General features: G+C 43.7%; 1 protein-coding gene across 3 annotated transcripts in view; it reads left to right on the top strand.

Annotated features, from left to right (window-relative positions):
• The first annotated feature begins 8,692 nt into the window (after positions 1 to 8,692).
• frya (furry homolog a (Drosophila)) overlaps positions 8,693 to 18,353 on the top strand; it is a 31,652-nt gene continuing 21,991 nt past the window's right edge. For 2 of the 3 annotated variants that reach the window (XM_057049357.1, XM_057049356.1), the window contains exons 1-4: positions 8,693 to 9,061; positions 15,082 to 15,281; positions 17,192 to 17,245; positions 17,979 to 18,118. In XM_057049357.1, coding sequence (XP_056905337.1) covers positions 8,845 to 9,061; positions 15,082 to 15,281; positions 17,192 to 17,245; positions 17,979 to 18,118 — 611 coding nt within the window. In that variant the 5' untranslated portion in view covers positions 8,693 to 8,844. Of the gene's footprint in view, positions 9,062 to 11,258; positions 11,634 to 15,081; positions 15,282 to 17,191; positions 17,246 to 17,978; positions 18,119 to 18,353 lie in introns of those variants that run through there. The other variant, XM_057049358.1, reaches the window with a different exon arrangement.

The raw sequence follows: 18,353 nt of genomic DNA, 5'->3' as shown, positions 1-18,353 counted from the left end.
CCAACACCGGCTGGACGCTGCGTCTCTGCGATGAAGCCTCCCACACTCGTGAACCTTCATTTATCTTCCAGACCCAGAAAGCAACAAAGAATCGCCACCTGTCCCCCGCCAGCTTTGTGGGAGATTGAATTATTCTGAGAGGCGTGGGCAGGTCAGAGCCACCTCGACTACAGTAACAGCTGCAGAACACGTCTGAAGTATTTAACTGGTTGGCTTTTGGAGTATTTTCTGTTGATGCAGTGCGACGGTTACATTTAACAGGTTTGAAGGGGCAGTTAATGCTGCTAAAACAAGTGAGGTGATTTATTTGCAGGGGGTAAAGTCCAGGCAAATAGACCGCAGATTCTAGATATTATGTAAGGCTGCATAAAGCATGCTAATGCCTGCTAGCCCCAGCAAAAGATGTACTGATAACAGCAACAAAAGGTAAAGAAAAAATATTGATTTCTACTATACAGGTTCTGATTTGACAAGTTTTATTATTTTCAAGGAAATTCTCTTCCTCACACAAGTGTGCAAGAACTGCAGTACTGTTAGTTTTAAGATTTAAAGCAGCAGGAGAAGAACAGCATTTAACTAAAATACATCATTCTCGTATTTATTTTTTTATTGACTTAACTGAATTCCACCCAGGACATCTGTTTAATAGCCTGCATTGATTAGTTTCTCACAGTAAATGTGTAGAATGAATATTGAAAACATTATTTTCCTTCCTGTTGTAATTTATCAGGTCCTGTTTTCCACACGTTTAGTTCCACCCTGGACTGTAGATGTGGGCGCCATGAGCCAGCTCACTCTTCCACATCTGGAATGTTGCGTGGTTGCAGTTAATGGATAGTTTGTTCCGTCTTTACAGGTTTTTATTCTATTGTGACTTTTACTTTAAAGGTTTTGTGTCTCTATTATTATTATTATTATTATTATGGAACTATCATCATCATCCTCATCGTCAGCATCACTCTACCCTTCTGGAACTAAGACATTATGCAAATAGAGCAGCAGGGAATCCTGACAGAACTCCACAAAAAGACATTTCTATATCCGTATCTCCGTATCCGTATCATATACTCACACTATAACACCCACACATGGGGTAAAGTGGCTTCAAGTAAAAGCCTTCTATTTCCCCCCCAGCTCTTGACACATGACAACCATGACAGAATCATTTCATCCTCTGCAACATTTAGACTATTTTGGAATCTGTGAGCCTAATTGGAATAATGTGCTTCTGGGCAAATATCTCTCTCTGATTATTGCTTTTAATTAGGCCTGTGTTAAAGATTTATTGTCGCCCAGAGAGGCTTTAATTGAAGCTGTCCAATGCAGTTACGCGAGACAGATTGCTGTAAAACACAAAAGGGCGATATTAAACGAGTCGATGTCGTTGCCCTTCACGCTTTCAATTTGTAAGCGAGGCCGCTGGATCTGTCGGTGTCCACAAAGTGTGCAGAAGATCTCCTGGATCCAATAGAGTGGTCTCCAGAGGGACGTTACAGCAGATGAGACATGGGCGAATGGTGGATAAAATGGGGTGCAGGCGAGGTTTTTGCACATGCGAGAAAATTGGTTGGCTTCCTTGAGTCTCTGAATGGTTCAAAAGTTATTAGTTCCCTCTTTTTTATTACAGAGGCAAAGATGTTTGATAAAATCGTTTGGAAGCGAACTGGTTTTAATGCAGCGCCCCCTTGACTGAGCAATAAAAACAAGCAGCAGGCTTTTGGCAGATTGTTGCCTCTTCTTTCGTGGATATTAACAGAGGAGGACGGATTCATATCAGGCATAAAGAGGATGATGCATTGGAGCATCAGTTCCATGGAAATGATGCACTTTTCCTTGTGAGATTGATGCTTTTCATATCCACAGACGTGGCAGCTGCTTTTAGGGTTTTCTCTATAAATCCATGCAGCACGGTGAAGAAAATCTGTATTATAGCAGTGGAACAATGATGACAGACTGTTTTACACATGGAGCAATTACACCCCCAATGGACAAAGGGTCATATTAATTTAAAGTAATCACGTAAGCTTGACAGCAGAGAAGAGGCAGCGTTTTATTATCTCTCATGTTTGTTGTTCCGGTTAAAACTATAGAGAACCAATTAGCCTGAAATGCCTTTTTAATACGTTTAATCACCCCTTAAATAAGATTGCATCAATAGTTTGATGCCCCCTGGCTCATATCTTTAACAATGTCCACAGTTACCAGTAGAAAAGATGAAGATTGAACAGATCCATCACAGCAACATACGGACAATGTAATAAGAGCAACTTAAAGATTGAGGCGCAGCGCCAAAAGCTGCGAGCTGAAATGCCAGCGGCAGAAATGTACCCGAACGCATCGGGTCACACTCCATTGCTGTGTCCGTAGGCATCCCCGCCAAAGCTAAAGTAGAAAGAGAAACCCATTAATGCCACCTTGGCTGCACTGAGCAGAGCAGTGCAGCATGTGAGCAGCTGTGCATGAAAATTCGTAATTGTGGCTTTGTATCGACTCCGGGTTTGCACCTCGTCCAATTCTGCCTGAATAATAAACTGTTTTCTCTCTCAGTTTCACGCATTTTGTGTTCCTTGGCCTCTCTATGTAAATTTATGGCCGATGAGAATTTAACCCCTGACCACAGATGTGAAAGAGAAGAAAATTAATATGGAAGGCAGGTTTTGCTTTCCACAGTTCCATTGCAATTCACAGAATTTTAACTTTTCTGATGTGCAGATGCACTCTACACGTGCTTTTGCCATGATGCCCATAATAAGTGAGGTAGACTAGAATAAAAAGAAAAAAAACAAGACTCTGTAATATTGGTAAAACACCAGGAATAGTTATTTGTACAGTGGAAGTCCTTTTTTCTGTATCTTTTGTTGCTATTATCAGTGCACTATCTTTTGCCAGGGCTAGCCAGCATTAGCATGCTTTATGCAGCCTTACATAAATTCTGGCTAGAACCTATAATTTCCCCCGCTGCCACTCAGAGCTGTCAGCTCGCTAAGCGAGGCTTTCAAAAGGCTTCAGAGATTGGAGAACGCCGTCATTATACCGGCGAGGTTTTATACAAAATGTGTGGAATCTCGGGCACTTTGGAATGGGCTAGCAGGCATTAATCAGAGAGTGCAGCTGTTTTTTCAGACATAAAAACAAGCATAAATCTCTGGGGTTGTCCACGTGGCCTTTCTCCTTTATATCCACCGTCATCGTATTTTCAAACGCACAATTCACAACATTGTCAGCGATTGTCCCAATGACACAATGACGCTCATTCATATTCTACCCTCTTATCTGCTTTCATGTCACTGTTTAATCGATGATATCTCAAATACGAAGGAACGCAACAGTTCATTCATCAACCCAACAAACTTTTAGTGCCTCATTGCTCAGCTCCCTTGAGTTTTTGTCCACCTTGCGGTTCGGCCTGCTGGGCCTATCAACAAATCGGGTCCATTTGTTGCACTGAGGCTAGAGAAATGTTTAACAAATTACTTGAAATCATCAGTCAGAGACAAGCTGTGTGACATATTTAGGACTTATTTTATATTATTGCACAAAATCACCAAATACTGGAATGTCAGCTTCCAGCGAATGGCCCTAGAAAATGTCAAAAGGCAACCCACACACCCACCCACACACACACACATACACACACACACACACAATAAAAGAAAGAGAAGCTTCCTTTGAAGTAGACTAATGTGATTTCTCATGTCTGTGTGGGTCACGGCTTTCACGAGTGGTCTGTGCAATCGCTTTTTAATTGGTGTGTGGCCTTTTCTGAGCTGATAAGTACCTGCAAGTGCATCGGGGTGTTGCACTCACAGTCGTCCCCGTGCTCTTTCATCCCCAGTTGAGAAGAAACAGAAAAGTGGCCGCCGTCTCACATTAGCAGAGCGGCGCTGAGCTGTTCAACTGTCTTTGTTAATGGCTCCCCTCATAGCTGGAGCAGAAGCATGAAGTACTGCCAGAAACATTCACTTGTGAAGGGAAAAATAAATCTGTAGCTCGGTTTAAATTCAATGTGAGTGCTTGATTTTCTTTGGTGTTCTGGGACAGGTGCCCCCTAAAACCAGCACTGTGGCTCTCCGCTGTCATCCGCACGTCTGTAATGCTGTTGTTCCGTGACGGACAGAGCTCCCGGGTGTTCCATCACCTGGAATCAGAAGCTCTCGGTTCTCAGCACAGCAACTTTACAGAAGGGTTGATGGCTACCCGGTGAATTTCATCCATCTCTGTCAGGGTATCTGCTTGCAGCAGCCGCAGCAGCGTCCTCCTGGTGCTTTAAGCTCCTCCATAACAACCATCAGACTGTCACAGGCCTCATAAACTCTCCCTTCTACACTGGCTGAGTGACTGTTCATCTATTTTGTGTGCGTGTGCAGCGTAACAGGTTTGAAAACACATCCTTTCCGTTTTTTTGTTCAGTTGAGTTTTAACTCACATTTCATTCCAGGTCTTTCATTTTTCAAAGCTCTACTAATCAGCTTTAGTGTTTGGTGCTGTCTGATCTCATCAGACTTTAATCAGAGATTACTTGTAGTAGTAGTAGTAGTAGTAGTAGTAGTAGTAGTAGTAGTAGTAGTAGCAGCAGTAGCAGTAGTAGTAGTAGTTGTAATAGTAGTGTGGGTTTACTCTTGAATTGACCGATACATTTTTCGCGTTTGTCTTTGCTATTATTCTAAATTTTCTCCCTTTCATGCAACTATTCTTTGACTTTTCAGGTACATTAAGTCGTGTTCTCTGTCGCCCTCTGCTGGAACTGTATAAATTTATTTTCACCGGAAGTACACTTTCAGATTTTGTTCCCCTTCTTCATCTTTCTTCTTCTTTGTACTACTACTACTACTACTATTATTATTATTATTATTATTATTATTATTATTATTACGGTATTATTATTATTATTATTATTATTATTATTAGTAGTAGTAGTAGTAGTAGTAGTAGTAGTAGTAGTAGTAGTAGTAGTAGTATGTTGTTATAGATCTGTGCTCGTGACTTTATTTGATTATTTTTCCTCTTCTTTTTATCTTCTTATCACTGCATTGTATTCTTGTAACACATTTACTTATATCCATAATTCACAATATCCCATATGGGCAGTGGTAGCTCAGTCTGTTGGGAACTGGGCTGAGAAGGGGAGGGTTCTTGGCTGGAGCCCCAGTGCAGACAACAACAACTTCAGAGCACTGCCAAGGTACCCTGGAGCAAGGTACCGAACCCACAAATCCTCAAATAGGGCCCTGCGATAAACTGATGACCCATCCAGGGTCATTGTGTACCTTCCCTGTGACCCCCAAAAGGGATTAAGTGGTTAAGAGGACAAGATGAGATATTATACCATAATAATTTCATTAGAGAATAGCTTTAAAATTTCAGCATATTTGGTCACAGCCTGGGTCACTCGGGCATGTTTTTAGGATTATTTATGTGTATTATTGTCATTCCTGGGCTGTGATTGTGATCCAGTTTGTGCAACTAACCACAGAGCAGCAGGTGCGCGCGTGTGCGCGGACGCGCTCCCTGAAGCAGCTCCTCGGGCATTCTGCAGAAGGACATCTCTCCTCGCCATGTTTTTTATTATTCAGGAGGACGTTAGATGCGCTGGTGGTGGAGGAGGAGGAGGAGGAGGAGGAGGAGGAGGAGGAGGAGGAGGAGGAGGAGTCTGTCCCTGCAGGGCTGATGGAGAGCAGAAAGTGCGTCTGAACAAGTGGATCGCCTGGAGTGACGCTGGAGCTCAAAGTTGGACTGACTTCGCATGCTGGAGACAGCAGTGAGGGCGCATCTGCAGCTCCTGTCAAAGGTATTTACTCTAACAGCGATGCGCTGAGCTCCTGCCGCGGTCTTCGTAGAAAAGACAGGTAACCGAACCGAAGTTCTTCAAAACATCCGAATCAGAAAGTTGGGAGTTCATGCGTGATGTTACTGGTGTCTTGACAGGGGAAGCCCCAAACAGATTATTGGTGGTTTGGAGCTTCGTTTAGTGCGTGTGTGCGAGGTTTATTGGCTGAAACCCGAGTCAGGTTTTAAAATGGTGCCAGGGTTTATATGTTACAGTAGCAATCTGTTGGAAAGAAATACGCTAAAAAAGGAGGCCGCAGCACAGAAAGAAATGTCTATAAATGCAGCCAAATTCGACGTGTAACAGAGAAAGTAGGTTAAGTTAATTATTTAAGCCATATTGAATTTATTTCGTTTTTGATAGGAAAAAAGGTAGTGCTTTATGCATTTTTGTCTTTTGTGGATTAACTCACCTTAATTATGAATCCACTGTATTTATTAATAATATGTAATAATCATAAGAAAGACCCTTAAAACAAGATGAAAGAGATCTCTGCATTTTTACACTTTTCTCAGGACATGTCATAAATTTGAGATGTTGCTGACACACTCCGGCGTCATCATTTCCATGGATTTGTTCTTATTTTGGTTTCCACCAAAGCTGAATAAACAGAACAGACTTATTTTTAAACTCTCACAAACACCAACCTGAACAAAGCTGCCAGTCATTCGGGCAAACTTGTAATGCTCTCGTGAGATCTAATGAACAGAACCCAATCGCCTCTCTGCAACTGGAGCCGTGTGTCTGTTCAGGATGGATCTCCCCCCACCACAGGTAGATAATGGGCTGGTGGAGCCTCCAACAGGTGCTGGTGCACTCCGGCTAACACCTTGTCAGTGCCCATGCTGAGCTCTGAGGCAGCCAGTAAAGGTCGGGGCGAAACAACGGGCAATCATCCATCACCCCGGCCATATAAAATATGCAAAACACAGCAATATTTTATTCAAACCTGGAGCATTGCATCTCAGAAACACATCAATGACATGTTCTTCAGCAGTGCCTTCACACGTGTTACATAACAGGTTCCTGCGCCTACATACCATCTGTTCCCTCTGTTCTGTGTGTCCTCGCCTACCTGTTGCGTGTGGGTGGAATCAGCTGTCCAACTGTCTGACTATAGTGTCTGACGCCTCTCAATTATTCATCAGGTCCTCTTCTGCCTTCCTTCTTCAAACGTAAACGTGTCTCACCATGGAAACAGACCGGTATGTCCACCAGGGGGCGTTGAATTCAGTGTCTCCAAACCTGACATTAGCGTGATAAAAAATAATCTGTTTAAGTGACAAAAAAAATTAGCCAAGCCAAAGCAAACTTTGTTTTAAAACAGGCTGATAAAATAAGGGCATAAATAAAGTTTAGAGGGTTCCATTTGCATGAGAAGTGACGTATCCGGATGGCAGCTTATTTCTTAGTCAGGTCACTAATTGACCCAGCAAGCGGCCGTTTATGTGAATTTATTGTAAATGAACACCAGAGGGAGCCCCGTTACTGTTGATGCTCCTCACAAGGTCTTTACTTTGACAGAGGTCATTACTTAGTAATGAAAACTTGGATTCATATGTCCTCATTACTTCGTTCATGTCACCAGGAAGTGCATCTCAATGACACAGTCAATTCGGCTAAAAGTTAATGTTTATCATTATAACTAATTCATATGGTGGCACAATAGTGTCAAAGAGTCTATTCATGGCTACAGTGAATGAAGTGATTTCACTTTCAGTTGGGTTTTTATATAAGAGTGCCTTGTTTTGTTTTTTATGATGCTCCATGAAGCTTATTGGGGTTGATCTGTCAGAAGTCATATCAGATCTAATGTCATGAAGAGCTCACGGTATGACAGCAATACTCATAGCTCTAGTTTGTGAATATCATTAACAAACTGTGACTTTCACCACCACCATGAGTGACGCTTTCAGGTTGAACCAGTTTATAGCTAATTGTTATTGAGGTTGGAAGTAGCATGTGGAACGTGGCTCTTTGTTTTTGGCACTTTTATTTGCTGCTCCTGAAGCATTCCTCCCAACGGACATTCTTTAGGCTAACTCTTTTTTCTCCCTCTTTTGTCACGTGCCCGAAAAGTGAAATTACTACTCGGCTTGTTCGAGAAAAATGTGCGGCCAGAGGGCCCCTGTTATGTGGTCTTCCTCATCTTTTTTTAAGATTTTGGCAACATTATTCTCCAATTCCTTAAAATAAAGGGCCGGACATGCTGGTGACCCCAACCATGCTTTTCTCCTAAAAACAGAAAAACGCCTTCACTTCATCTACATGCACAGCGTGTTTGTGTTGCTGATGTAGGTCAGACTTGGAAAAACTGGTTCATGTGGTAGGTGTGTCCAGTCAGTGTTTGCTTCAGTAGTTAAAAAAGAATTAAATGGAGCATAAGCTGCAGGCTGTGTGACTGTTTCCTACTGATTTCACACCTCTCCCTCGTTTCCTTCGCCACTTTAAAGAACTGGCCTCAGAAGTGGAGGAGCGGAAGCGCCGAAGACCTTCCAAAGTTATCTGTCAGTCATAGCTCAGCTATCCCCGGGAGGCTTTGAATGCTTCATTTTTATTTTTTTTAATGAGTTTGTGTCTTATTAGAAGTGCCAGGGGCGAGTCATATCTGTTTGGACTGTGATGAGCTGACTCCAAGACAAATACAGGATATTTATTCAGGAATGCCTCGTGGGCATACAGTAGGCGGGGATGTTGTTGCTGTCAGAGCGGCCTCTTTCGCCCTCCCTCCTCCCTCCCTGAGTTATGACTTTGCCCCTCTCTTCTCTGCCTCTTGCCTTTTTTTTCCTTTTGCTGAAAAGAGGAGGGGCTGAATTAGTAATCTAATACCTGCCCAATTCATGAATGTTACTGTAACTTGCTGAACTGCCCTGACAAGTGCAGAGGTTAATGCACATCAGCAGACAGCGTTGGCTGCATCACCGCACGGTCCTGCTCCTGCGAGGGAAAGAGGGGAGAGATTAAACAGCACATTTAAACCAAAAGAGGGGGAGACTGGCACCGTTTCAGATGGAAGAATGAGAGAAATAGCAGTGGGCTCCCTGCCATCCGACACGTCCTTAGGCGAGCGAGCCGTGAGAGACATGACAGAGAGCGAGACGGACTGCTCTGAGGTTCTGGACGAGGTTGTCCTGGGGCGCATCGCCAGCTTACCCCTGGAACCTTTCCCACCCAGGGACTTCAGAGGGAAGTTTAAAAAGATGCGCCACAAGAAGAGGCCCACCATTCTTGAAAGTAGGTGTCACTTTGATTCCACACAGCTGTAACGATCACCCTGAGATTTTTTTTTCTATTTCCTAAAATGTCACCTCAGGAAAGAACTTTTTCTTTTTTTCGCCATTTGTGTCTCATGTAGAAATGATGGATGTGGCACAAATGTTTTGATATATTTGAGCCAAATGTTGGGAGGGGGAAAAAATTAATGAGAGACATTGGGGCTGCCTGGGCGCCATGAGGAAGAGTATGAGGGAGTCAAGTGTTTGAGAGTGATTATCACAAAGATGGCTGAAGTCGACAGGCATGCCTCACATTCCTGACCTTCATCAGAGCCTGATAATGCTTTTAATAAGTCCTAAATGTGTCAGAGCCCTTCACCCACTCAGGACTTCATTAAGGGAAACCACATTTACTCTTTGTTTACTTCGGAATTGTTGAAATTTTACAAATTCAGTTCATAATAAAGAGAGCTTCTGGTTCTGTGAGTATTCCTGGAGTGGATGGATCCTGTCCAGGCTGCCGGAGGACTGTCAGTGTTTTACTTCAGTGTCTGGCAACAGATATGCAGATTGTGATGGGAGCATGAAAGGCTTCTGTGTTATAAATGCAATATTAACATACTAAAGTTTCCCCTAAGAGGCTGTTTTTATTTTTATTTAAATACTGACAAGTTACATTCTTATGCTATGATCATGAGGCACCTTTCCATTGCTCAGTCACTGACGTTTAACAGTTTAGGAGCCTCAGCGCCCATAAATGTGGACCTTTTCAGCAGGGGAATTGCATAATCCTTTGCCCCTCCGAAGGCCTCTCACTGGACAAGTCAGACTGACCAGATAATAAGTTCAAATCGTTTCAGTCTAAAGGTAAAAAAAACATTATAGTTTGTTTCAGCACTCAAGCGTACCGGTAGTTGCTGTATCCACAACAGTCTGAGCAATTGTCCATAATTAACCAGATTTGCCGTGATTATAAGCTCCAATGTTTATGTTTTTTTAGTGGTCTCGTTTGTCAGGGATGAGACAACATATATTAACATTGCTGCAATCATTTTCTGACAGTTCAGATATTTATAGACTGAATGTTGCAAAGACAAACAGAAAACCCCCCCAAAAAAACCTTCACAGATTACGTTATACTCCTGAGTGTGTGTGTGTGTGTGTGTGTGTGTGTGTGTGTGCGTGTGTGTGTGTTGGCACACGTCACAACAGAACTTTTGTGCAAGGTGGTTTATTTAGCACTGCTAAAATAAAGTGACTGCTGTGGAAAAGAAGGTGGGAACACACACAAACAGGCTGTCCTCTGTGTCACGGTGCATAAAACCAAATGTCCAGAGCAACTTTGGCGAAGCCACAGCTTCGCAGTGCCGAGCGAACGTGCAAACTGCCGGAATTTGTGTTTACAATCCACCGGCAGCTTCTCCGTCGCAGCGCGTCTTATGTAATGAAGGTCAAGTGGCCGTCACTTGATGGAGAGGCAGAGTTCTGTCAGGATTATGCTGAGAGCTCAAAGAGGAGGGGGTTTGAAGAAGGGTCCATATGGCTGACCACATGCATGTGTTTCTACACTGACATTTGTGGAATATACATTCGAAGGAATTGACAAAATCAGAGAGCCAATAATATAAATAATGGGATAAAATCATGCATGTGTCCTGATTCAAATCTCAAATCATGTTAGGAATTGGACATGGATTTTGGATTGATCAGTTTTCAAACCTACACACACAGAGTTTAAAAAAAAAGTGCTAAATTCGCACTTCACTTTGACAAAAGTTCATTTTTCAATAGTTGTCATGCAGATGCAGCAGTGACTCTTTGGCTGCTGTATTAGTTAGGACATAAAGATGCTCAGGAATAAAACAAATATTCAAAGATAACCAGAAAAAGCCTTTGCTTTTGTTATTGCTGTTGCATGCAGGCTACAGGTTCCGGTTAAAAGCCAAAAGTAAACCACAGCTCTCATCCTGTGTGTGCACTTAATCTCAACTGTTTGCCCTCATTGTCATTGAACTACTTTTCAAGATGTTGTTCATTTCCCACGTTCAGTGCGTCATGTTTCTGAGGTTCTTCGTCTTCTCTCTCAATGGTGGGGAGCTGTCAGATGCTCCCGGTCGTGCTGGAAGATGAACAGGCCCAGCACTACCGTCGCTATCAGGCCTTGCATGCAGACAAACAGTGGTTATTATTAACTGCACTCTGGTAAGAGGATTGCTTCTGCACTCTCAGCCTCAACGCAGTTATTTAAAGGGAGCCCGAATGCTGCCCGCTCACTGCCACAGCTTTGAGAGAGAGAGGCAGAGAGACAGAGAGCGAGAGCTGCAAGCCAAGGACAGGACACGGAGGAGGGGTAAAGCAGCACTAGCGTGCTTTCACAGGATCTCGTCAGCACAGCACTGTGTGCGTCACGGTCATAGAGAGGTGACAGCAGGAGCTACCTGCTGATCCCAGATCAGCTGTTGCTGCTGCTGTTGGAGGGAAACACAGCCGACGGGAGGACTACAAGCAGGAAGCTGCAGCCATGGCCAGCCAGCAGGACTCGGGCTTCTTTGAAATCAGCATCAAGTCTTTGCTGAAATCGTGGAGCAGCTGTGAGTAGATAGTTAGACTCGTTGTGGATCTTGTGCTCAGCTGACCGGGCTGCAGCTCCCCCGGGAGCCTGAAGTCATAGCCCCGCTGTCCTGTCATAAACTGTGATAAGAGTGTGCTGTTGCTTCTTGCAGTCGGTTCTGCTGCAAACTAATAAGCATCCCACTTTTAATTTGACAGTTCTTCACGTACAATCGGAGAATTACCGTAACTGCTGTGCATTTTACTGCAGTAACCTACAGAATTATCACATAGATCATACCGTGCACCATAAGTTTATACACAAGTCTTATTTTACTCTAGTCTGTGATACAGTCTAAATAGCTCTAATAGGATTAGTGGGGGTTCTGCGCTGTTGCATATTCTGTCCAGAGCTCCTCCAGCTTCCATGAGGCCCATGAGGCCAGCTTGGGATGTCCGTCTACAGCAGGATATGAGATTCCTTTGGATGTAAAACCGAAAGAAAAAGAAGCCACTTCCTGACCAGTAAATGGCATCTTTATGAAACACCTGCAATCAAATCCATATTATGGATTCATCGTTACAGTAAAAGCTAAAGCAAATGCCAGTGAATTAGAACCCTTTATATATTTATAAGATCTAAATGTAAACTATTACAGTAGAACGTGCTGACCTTCATCATACATTAACCAGTGAGCCATCTCCTGATAATGTTGCATAATCCTCAGAGTGGTTCTGTGGCCTGATAAAGGCTATCATTTTGCCCTGTCAACAGAGACCTACTGCTGCGCAGATATAACGTTTTCATTAAATAATGAAATTATTGTCCTCCTGTTTACACAAGAGTCACAAGAGAAGGGCAGATGCTGCAGTTAATAGAACATCTCAGCTTCTCTTTTTTAACAGGTGACAATGATTGAGGGATTTTTGGAGTCCCTTAGATGGAAACACGGCTGTGTGTTTTCCCCCTTTTCTCATGTTTTTGCACTGTAAGTGCAGAGTAAACAGACTGTAGGCCCCCTCAGACATTTACTCATAAATCAATGTGGCCCTGCTGTAATGCAACAGCGGCTGTCTGCAGCATGGTGTGTGCCTGAAGGCCAGTGAGCTGTCAGCCAATCAGAGGAGCAGGTGGACGGCGGGAAATCTGATCGTTAATCTGATGTGCATTTAGTGGCAATTCATTTACTAAGACGTTAAATATGACCATCAAATCAATTATGTCACGCATTTTAAGCTCTCTGCTTTGCATATGATGTGTCATGTTCCAAAGTGGGAACATAATCTGAGAAATTCTGCTTTAATCCTGAGCTGCACAGTAGGGATGCAGGATTTTTTTTTTTTTTAATCAATAGTGTCGTTCTTATAATGTAGCTTCTGCTGCTCTTTTACGGTGTGCAGCTCCCGTGTCAAGACTAGATAATAATCATATTTAATTTAAATATGGAAATTTTATGATCTTGGCTCATTATGTTCCAGCTATTTTACACAGTTTTTCATGTACTGTGATGTAAATACTGGGCCAGCGTGACCCACTCTGAAAAATGCACAGTCAATGTTTCTGACAGCAGTGGGAGACAATGCCCCCAAAGGTCTGTTGGAATTGGCAATGGAGATACTGGAGTTTCGGATCTATTTTTGGAGGTCAGTCGGATCTGAAAACCCACCCACACTGTTCACAAATCACACAACCGACACAATGGCTTATGCGGATTCCGTAGGGAAAGTCCTTCATCTTCCTTTATATGTGTGTGTGTATGTGTGTGTGTGTGTGTGTGTGTGTGTGTGTGTGTGTGTGTGTGTGTGTGTGTGCATTGTCCTCTGGAGAAGCACCACCATGCTCAGGGTGTTTCCAGCACTCTGATGATGTAATGCGCACTGTGCCCGAGCTCCCTGTTTACAGGGTCACATGTCATTTCTGAAACTGTGAACAACGCCCACGGCAACAGCAACAGTTTATTATGTGTACTGGTTACTGTCTTTGCCCCATTATTGTCCATTTAAAGACAACAAATAGATTTAAGTTTGAATGTTGCGTTCGACGAGTTAAGTCAAATTGGATATTATGTAACTAAAATGGTCCTTTGTGGTCTAAAATAATGTTTATAACATGGGGGACAGTGGCTTGTGCCACCCTGGTTGAAGGAAAGGGGAGGACTGCTTCGTCATAGACTGATCCCCAGGGATAAAAATAGTCCCACAACTATGCCTCCATAGCATGTTGGACCACACCACACTGCCGTGCCTCAGCTAAAAATTCCTGCCTGACCTTCACTCTTGGACGGCACCGACTGGTCACAAGGGGGGCTGTAGCAGGCGCAGTGCAGACAGTAAGCGAGTGTGTGAGATCCGGCAAACACTACTCCCACTTTTTAAAACACACGCACCCGCCTTTGGCTCAGCGCACCACGGAAACTATGCCCAGGTGGACTGAGCCAGCTGAGGCTCAAGTCCTGGACTTGGGTGGCGGATCGTACTAGCAAGCTTTTGTCGGGATTCGGGACAAATCTGGACACAATATTCCTCCTTTAAAACCATGGATGGGATGGCTGTGTGTTGGAGTAAGGCCAGTGTCATCAGCTTCATTAAGGGCCTCGGTAGGTGCGGCGGTGTGGGAGGACTTCCTGGTGTCACAGCATGATTTTAAGCATTTCTAAAACCAAGTTCCTTTTTAACGTAAAGACACAAAAAGTCACAAATGTTTTTGGAAAGCCTCTATTTGTAGTCTCCCAGAAATATGCCAATGTTTGTGTTTATATTTGAGCAAAACACAGGAAAAATGTGGGCTGATCAATGTTTAGTGACAACAGACCAAGTATAAGGTGGAACTTTCTTCTCGACAAGAAGATCTTTTCTTCGTATTTCTTAACTTACTCAACCACTCAGCTAATAGGTAGCTGCAGAAAATAAGGCTGTTTCACCAATTTTGTGGCATGCACTCAGGTTGTAGAGTTACAGGCTGAATAAAAATGTCACGGTTTTAATGAGATGTTTGTGTGCTGGGCCGCACTATATTTAGCACTTTTGTGTCAGAAAGCAGCAGAGCGTGACGCTGTGGGTAAACTTTAACTGCAGTCCAGTCATCCGATGAGGATACTGTCCACGTGGTATCGAGGGTGGCCCTGTGCACAGGAGTTTAGATCCCCTTGACGGTTCATGACATCTTGGCTACAAAAGGAAAACACCCGCTCGCGGCTGTGGTGTTTTCATTTCTACACGCTCTGTTTGGTGTTGCACTAGGAAAGAAAGAGCAGACCCAGGGCAAGCTGGTGCCCTTTGGACAGTCTCTCTCAGGAATGTTCAACATGTTGGGAACTTTATGTCCATGTTTGGAAACGTCTCAGTAATTCTGTATTGGCTGATTTGTCTGTGGCTCAGCCTGTCCCGTGTGCGATTTGTCAGTGTTTGACCCAACAGAGCTGTTTTCCATCTTGTTTTTCTTTCTCTCTCTCGTTTTTCTTTTTTTTTTTTTGCATGCTGCTTCTGTAGCCTCGCCCGTGGGGAACGGATACAGCAAACCCCCGGTCCCTCCAGTCTGCTGTCCTCAGGGAGAGAAGGGTCCCCCAGCCATGATACCCATCAGCATTGACCCGGAGAGCAAACCCGGGGAGTACGTCCTCAAGAGCCTGTTTGCCAACTTCACCACGGCATCGGAGCGCAAGATCCGTATCATCATGGCTGAACCGCTGGTGAGTCTGGAGAGGGGTGTCTCCTCTCTGCAGATTGGCTGTCACTGCTAAATACAGTTATGGTTAAACATGTGAATAATTAGCGTGGCTAAGACAACAAAACTTCCCTTCCCTGATAGTCTTATCTGATTTGCTGTTATTTATCCAGTGACCCTACGTGTGTTTCCTGACCCTCAGGTTGTGAACCCCTTTAAGGCCAGACAGGCCCAAATATCTTATATTAGTGTGTTATTGCGTGTAATGTGTTTTTCTACATTACACATCATCAACACAGCACTGCGTCAACTTTAAATATACATTTGGAATTTTATCTGTTTTAGTGTATGTGTTTTTGTGGGGTCTAGTGGTTATAAGTGGTCACAGCCACAGTAATGTAGTAGAACTGAGAAGTGACAAGATTAACGAATAGAAAAACAACCCTGTTTAGATGAGGAGCTTTCCAAGAAACAATATTGCAGTGGAAACTGCAATATTGCTCTAAATTGTTGCTAAAAGTGACAGGAAGCAAGAAAGCTAACTGATATAAGCTGTTTATATTGTGCTGCAGGAGAATTTTCTGCTAATGAGGTTTGGCTGTTGGAGCAGCCTTGTCATATGGCCCTCATCCTTTTAAATAAACATCAAAATTTATGATCACAGCTCAATGAAATGCCTATTTCATTTGCTTTTTGTAAATTTGTATACTTTGCCGGGTTCATCTTGATTGATTTTGCCTCTTTTATTTTTTTCACTGTATATTATTAGGAGCGGCTTCTTGTGCAGTAAAGGTCGATGCTGGCCAGCAGCACCAGCAGCAGCCATCATAAATAACTCAGACAGTCAGGCAGACGGTGTAGGGTGCCTGTCTGTCAGCGTGAGCGCCAGTAAATTACCAGTGAAAGTGCATAGTTGTAATAAAATCACACACTCTAATTATGTGATAAAGCCCAGCTGCTAAAGAGCTGAAAATATTTATTTCTCTCTGCAGTAGCGGATACATGCAAGATGTTTAATCTAATAACTTGCTGACATATTTAGGAGTGGATGGCCATCTCCAGTTAAAGGCTTGTGATTTACAAGAAGCTTGCGAGTTAGTGAGTAGCTCCGGTCTGCAGGGAAGTGTTAATTACCACGGGGAGAGTGTGCAAGCCCCTGATTCAGCGTAACTCCCCCCCTGAGGACAGCAGGGAGGATGTGTGTTTGTTTTTCCTCTAAGTGGAAGGCTGGCTGAGTAATTGCATCCTGTTGTGTGTGTAGTGGCGGACAGTTGTTTCTCCCCTTCATCCTCATTATTGAGGTGAACTTGTTTAACCGAATCCACCATCTTCGCCCAAGTCGTCCAAACAAACAGCAACAGGGACGAATGTTGCATGAATCATGGTTTATGTGAACTCGGTCCACATCAAAAAGAGGTGCGATATTTTCTTTGGATGGACTCCAGAAGTCGACATCCTCTAAACGACGTGTTTGCACTTCAGATTGAGTCGTTGTCACCTGCATAAACAAGACGGTATTTATCTGTGGGATGCGTGCGGGAGCAGGGTGCGGTAGATGCAAACAGAACTTTCTTGTTTGCAATTTTAATTGATTCATTTATCAGGCTGAAGATAAACAGCAGCACTGCAGGGGTTGTGGAGTTGCTATATTTGGATAATAAAGTCCCAGGTTTGTTATATTGAGATGCCTGCTTCTGTGTGCCGGCCTGGGTGCGTATCCTGGATCCGAGCCCCTCCCTTTGGCCCTTTTATGTCTCAGATGATAGAATCCTGTAATGAAGCCCGCTGTCATGATGATCCTGACTGCCTGTTCCTGCCCAGCAAGTCACTGACTGATGTTTCTCTCATTTGCTGGACATTGAGGGCAGAAATACCCCTCCTACATATGTGACAGAGCCGACAGAATCACAAATCATATTTTCTGTTTGATTTCAGGAAAAGCCATTAACAAAATCACTCCAGAGGGGAGAAGATCCTCATTTTGACCAAGTAAGTGAAGAAAAGTGTGGCCAAATGTTCAAAATGTATTCAAAACTGTGGCGAAATGATGACATAACAGTTTGTGGTTGTGAAAGATTGAAAATTGAAGTTGTCACCGCGACATTAAAAGAGCCGAAGGCAGTGAAAGCCTCTCGCGTCCTCATAAAGACCTTTCAGATCCAGTGAAGGACGGGGTGTTTACCTTAAACGCTGGCTCTGGGTCTGTGTTAGGTGTGTCCAGCAGGTCTGCAGCTCGACACAGAAGGCCCTGTCCCAGCCACAGGGGTGTGTTTGTGCTGCTGCGTGAGGCCATTCAAACAGCCGCACAGAGCGGGGATTCTTCTCCAGCCCCGGTGCTGAATGAAGGGTCCGCTGTGTTCCCCTGGCCCGACCAGAGTCCCCACCCTTCCTGTGTGCCCAACCCATCCCACCCATTCCTTCCTTTTTCTCTCTTTCCCCCAAAACCAAGGGAGACTGGCCCATTAGCAGTCAGTAGAGTTGCATTAGGGCCAGAACCCCCTTTCGTTTGCTCTCCATCCTTTATTGCAGCTCTAGAGATTCTATTAAAATGTGCTTATTTCATCATGTGCATTCTTCAAATGCACTCAGGTTTAAAATCAAATGCAGACTCGGCTGCAATTAGATTTTGGGGTTTAAATTGGCGTTCGCATAAACACAGGAAGCACCGATGGTTATCTCTCCCTCTGGTATGTTAACTGTGCTGTACGTCTGACTCCCACAGCTGATAAGCACCATGAGCTCTTTGGCTGAGTACTGTCTCCCCTCCATCCTGCGCACTTTGTTTGACTGGTACAAAAGACAGAATGGACTGGAAGAGGATGTGCACGAGTACAGACCAAGAGCGAACACCAAGTCCAAAAAGTGAGTCAGGAAATTCATCACAAAGAATCATCAGCACATGTGTTAATCTGAGTAATGATGGGTCATCTGAGACTGTAACAGTACAGTTTTCTGCTTCTTTGAACATTTTGCATGATGATATCATGCTTTTATTGCCACAACGTGGCTCCAGAATAGCTATTGCAGCTCAAATTCACTCTTTTGAGTGTTCGTGACACAAACTTTAAGCCATGCCGAATGCTGCTTCCGATCACGG

Source organism: Takifugu flavidus, chromosome 12 (genome assembly GCF_003711565.1).
Source record: "Takifugu flavidus isolate HTHZ2018 chromosome 12, ASM371156v2, whole genome shotgun sequence".
In the NCBI taxonomy this organism is placed as follows: domain Eukaryota; kingdom Metazoa; phylum Chordata; class Actinopteri; order Tetraodontiformes; family Tetraodontidae; genus Takifugu; species Takifugu flavidus.
Note: the sequence above shows the minus strand (reverse complement) of the source record. Positions and strands in the feature narration are given on the sequence as shown.